Below are 4,827 nucleotides of genomic sequence, written 5' to 3'. Positions count from 1 at the left end.
GGGGGGGGGGGGGGAATATACGATAATTTCACATGCATGCACGTCTAAATGCATGCACATCTTCCCCTAACCAATACGCACGCAACGCGAGATCTTCCTATCCTTTTTTTATTCCAATTCTGAGATGGAACTTCTCATATTTTTACCAAAAAAAAAAAAAAAAAAACTTCTCATATTGGACCGTTACCAAACACCTCAACCCCCATCATTATATACATATATACACGTTTTCACACCCAAAAAAAATATAATAAACAAAACCTCAACACAATAGAGCAAAAAAAATTAATTTTTTATAGCTATGAAGACTACTGCCTGTTCATTGCATTGGCAACGTTGTTGCTGATCAAGACTGCGTCGTTAACGCAAGCGGCGTGCGTAGTGACGGAGCTGGCACCGTGTCTACCGACGATAACCACCGGAGGAAACCCGTCGTGGAATGTTGCGGTAAGCTGAAGGAGCAGGAGCCATGCCTTTGTGGTTACATCAAGAGTCCGGCGTTTGATCAATACGTTTCGTCTCCTAACGCTCGTAAAGTCCTCTCTGCTTGTGGTGTTCCTTATCCGAGATGTTAAATTCTTGTCAATTTATAATATATTCAAAATAATTTATCATTAATTATATGCAATGATGATCTAATGGAATGTATTTTGTTGATGATTGAATAAAATTATGTGTCCCTTCTTTTTAAAACATTGGTCGCACAAGTACTCTCTTTGTTATTATATTTAGATGTCACAATTTGCAATAATTTCACAAGATAATTTTAAAAAATAAATATATACAATTTTATAATTTGATTTTTTTATTTTGGTTTAAATATCGCAAAAAAAAATTTGCAATTGTGCTTTGGAATTTCTAACACTGTCTGGTGAATATGTAAGAAATTGATCTAGATATGGTAAAATATCACACAAACAAGAAAAAAAAATGTGTTGAAAACATCAGTAATTCCTGTATGTATGTATGTATGTATAATATTTTATATTTTTGTTGACTTGGTACTGACCTGAAATCGGAGGAGGAGTCATGTTTACAAGTTTATTCCATTTAAAAAATAATGTTTTTATTAGAAATGTGCAAGCTGGATATTTTTTCAACATTTTTTAATTTCAATATATTTTATAGATTTTCTTTGTTTTTGAAATATTTGTTCCATCATTAAAACTATTGGGCTCAAAAGCCTATAATAGGTCGGGTTTTTATTTTTTATTAGGAAAAATATATGAAAATTCCTAAACTTATAATTTGTTGTAATATTAATTTATGAATTTATAAGTGTGTTTATTTATTCCCGAACTTGTATTTTTTTAACATAGTAATTCCTAAACTAGTTTAACAGTTTCATAATCGTCCATACCACTAATTGATCAAAGCAAGGTTCATGAATTACTGTGATAAAAAATGCAAGTTCGGAAATAAATAGACGCACCTATAAATTCAGAAAATAATATTATACCAAATTACAAATTTAGAAATTTTCAGTTATTTTTTCCTTTTTATTATTGGATTGGACCTATACTGTACCGCATCAGATAATAACAAGGCTCAATGTGCCGGTAATCATTTGCAGAAAAGAAAAACACTAACTGTACACCAAAAAAGGAACAATGTCGAATATCTTTGCGTACATAGAATTTATACACATTCCCACCACTAAAAAGGGAAAAAAATCCACGATAATTGTACTCCAAAAGGGAAAAATATTGAAATATTTTTAGTGCACACATATTTTAATTCAAATACACATTCCCATTTCCCACCAAAAAGGGAAAAAAGTACACGATAATTTCACATGCATGCACGTCGTACAACTTCTCATATTTTTACCAAAAGAAGAAAAAAACTTCTCGTATTGGACCGTCACCAAACTCCTCAACCTCCATCTTTATGTGTATATATACACACATTTTCACACCCAAAAAAATATATAATAAACAAAACCTCAACACAATAGAGCAAAAAAAAAAATTATAGATATGAAGACCACTGCCATAATGTTCATTGCATTGGCAACGCTATTGTTGATCAAGACTGCGCCGTTAACGGAAGCGGCGTGCGTAGTAACGGAGCTGGCGCCGTGTCTACCGGCGATAACCACCGGAGGAAACCCGTCGGCGGAATGTTGCGGTAAGCTGAAGGAGCAGGAGTCATGCCTTTGCGGTTACGTCAAGAATCCGGCGTTTGCTCAGTACGTTTCGTCTCCTAATGCTCGTAAAGTCCTCTCCGCCTGCGGTGTTCCTTATCCGAGCTGCTGAATTCTTGTCCACTTCTAATACATTCAAAATAAATTATCATTAATTATATGTAATGATGATCTAACGGAATGTATTTCGTTGATGATTGAATAAAAATTGTGTCCCTTCTGTTTAAAGCATTGGTCGCACAACTAGTCTCTTTGTTATTATATTTAGATGTCACAATTTGCGATATATAATGTCACTAGATGATTTTAAAAAAATTATATATATAGTTTTGCACGCCCTGAAATCGGAGGAGTCAAGTTTACAAGTTGATGCCGTTTAAAAATCAATTTTTTTATTAGAAATGTCAAATGTGCAAGATGAGCATTTTTTTTTCGCATTTTTTAACCAATATATTTTATATCTTTGTTTTTGAAACATTTTTTTTCCATCATTAAAGACTAATGGGCCCAAAAGCCCATAACAGGTCGGTTTTTGTTTTATATTATTGGGCCTAATCTGTACCGCATCAGATTATTATAATAAGGCTCAATTAATGTGCCAATAATCATTTACAGAAAAAAATCACGATAATTGTACTCATGTCCACCACCACAAAAGGAACAATATCAAATTCAAAATTTGGGAGGGGAGCATAATTTCAAACACATGATTTATTTACAGTTTCAAGACTAATTTGGATTTCGATTCACGATACGATAGCTGATTACCAAAAAAAAAATATCGACATATTTTGGTCTACATACATTTTATACATATTTCCACCACCAAAAATGGAAAAAAATCCTACATTTCGTATACCACAACCATTTTTTGTGTCACGTTACCAGCATGGCGTCCAAATGCGTGCACGTCTTTCCCTGTCCAATGCACATGCAACGCGTGATCTCCCTAATCCTTTTTTTTTTTTTATTTCTTCCAATTCTGAGACGGAAATTCTCATATTGGACCATTACCAAACTCCTCAACCCCATCTTTATATATATGTACGTCTTCACACACACACAAAAATATAATAAACAAAACTTCGACCCAATAGAGCAAAAAAACAAACAAATATTTTTTATAGCTATGAAGACCACTGCCATAATGTTCGTAACATTGGCAACGCTGTTGCTGATCCAAACGGCGCCGTTAACGGAAGCGGCGTGCGTAGTAACGGAGCTAACGCCGTGCCTGACGGCGATAACCACCGGAGGGAAACCGTCTGCGGCATGCTGCAGTAAGCTGAAGGAGCAGCAGCCATGCCTTTGCGGTTACGCTAAGAACCCTGCCTTTAGTCAGTATGTCAATTCCCCTAATGCTCGTAAAGTCCTCTCCGCCTGCGGTGTTCCTATCCCTAAATGTTGAAATCTTGGAATATTTAATGTATTTTAAAAGAAATTATCATTACTATTGTAACGACGAAATAAATAAAAGTATTTCGTCGGAAATTGAATAAACACGTGTGCCTATTTTTTTTAGCATAGAATATACATGTATCCTCTCAGTTTTCCAAAATATAATATGAATTAGATTTAGATGTCACATCCTAAAATATACGTTATTAGATAAATTTTAATTTTTTTTTATTTGGATTGAAAATATCAGAAACATTTTATTTGCAATTGGGCTTCCGAATATATGAGTGCAGGACATTGATCAAGACGTAGAAAATATCATGCGAAAAGAAAAAACACTAAGTGAACGTGTTGAAATTTCAGTAATTCTTGTTTGAAATTAGTAGATGGAAAAATCAACGGTGGAAATCAATCCCTACCCAACGGAAAGGAGTCGTGTATAGAGAGACCTTACTGATTAATAATAATTCAAGTGTACGGTGTTATATTATTACTATATGGTAATGAAATCTTAAACAAAAAAACATATAAACATGTATATACACATCCTTATAGTATATTTGTACACGTATGTTTATGCGTAAAAAAATGTATACATACATATATATACATATGTACAACATATACACACAAATATATACATATATACATATATGTGTATATATTCTTATGTATGCACAGTATGTATGTGTATAGATTGTATCTGCATGTATATATGTCTATGTATATTTATTTTTTTTTGGTATATATGTATATTTGTATGTGTGTATACAAGTTGTATACATATATTATATATGTTTTTGTAAAATTTTGTTTTACTATTTTATTTGTTTTTTTTCTATCGTGATGATATAGGATGGGCCATATGGGATGACTTGATAATGATGTGATAATCTAGTGACTTTTTTTTACCTGTCATGTTAGATGTAATGGCCGTTTTCGTTAGCCGAACGATTCCGTTGAAATTTCACATATCGTGTACTTTCATTTGTCGCATTTTTTAAAAGATTATTGGGCCCAAAAGCCCATGACAGGACCTATTAAAATTAACACTGCTGGGCCCAATGTGTACCCCCATCAAATATTACCGAGGGCCGATTAATGTGCCTCGCCTACCAATATTAATAGTTGGTTAATCGAATGTCTTGTATCTGTAAAAATTATATATTTTGTATCAAGATTAGTTGAATATATCTGGGTGGTATTTGGTGTGTGTGTGTGTGTATATATATATATATATATATATATATATATATATATATATATATATTTTTTCTTTTTTT

General features: G+C 32.9%; 2 protein-coding genes across 2 annotated transcripts; both read left to right on the top strand.

Moving 5' to 3' along the window:
* The first annotated feature begins 1,949 nt into the window (after positions 1–1,949).
* Positions 1,950–2,374, top strand: LOC104805584 (probable non-specific lipid-transfer protein AKCS9). The gene has a single exon (XM_010530199.1). It carries the CDS (start codon positions 1,980–1,982, stop codon positions 2,256–2,258), a length of 279 nt encoding a protein of 92 aa, XP_010528501.1. The 5' UTR covers positions 1,950–1,979; the 3' UTR covers positions 2,259–2,374.
* Positions 2,375–3,275: 901 nt separating this feature from the next.
* On the top strand, positions 3,276–3,554 carry LOC104805971 (non-specific lipid-transfer protein 2-like). Its single transcript, XM_010530690.1, has one exon. The coding sequence runs from the start codon at positions 3,276–3,278 to the stop codon at positions 3,552–3,554; it is 279 nt and encodes a 92-aa protein (XP_010528992.1).
* The last annotated feature ends 1,273 nt before the right edge of the window (positions 3,555–4,827 follow it).

This window comes from Tarenaya hassleriana, unplaced genomic scaffold (assembly GCF_000463585.1).
Source record: "Tarenaya hassleriana unplaced genomic scaffold, ASM46358v1 Cleome11, whole genome shotgun sequence".
Lineage (NCBI taxonomy): Eukaryota > Viridiplantae > Streptophyta > Magnoliopsida > Brassicales > Cleomaceae > Tarenaya > Tarenaya hassleriana.
The sequence above is the reverse complement of the archived record's forward strand: the minus strand, read 5'-3'. Positions and strand labels throughout refer to the sequence as shown.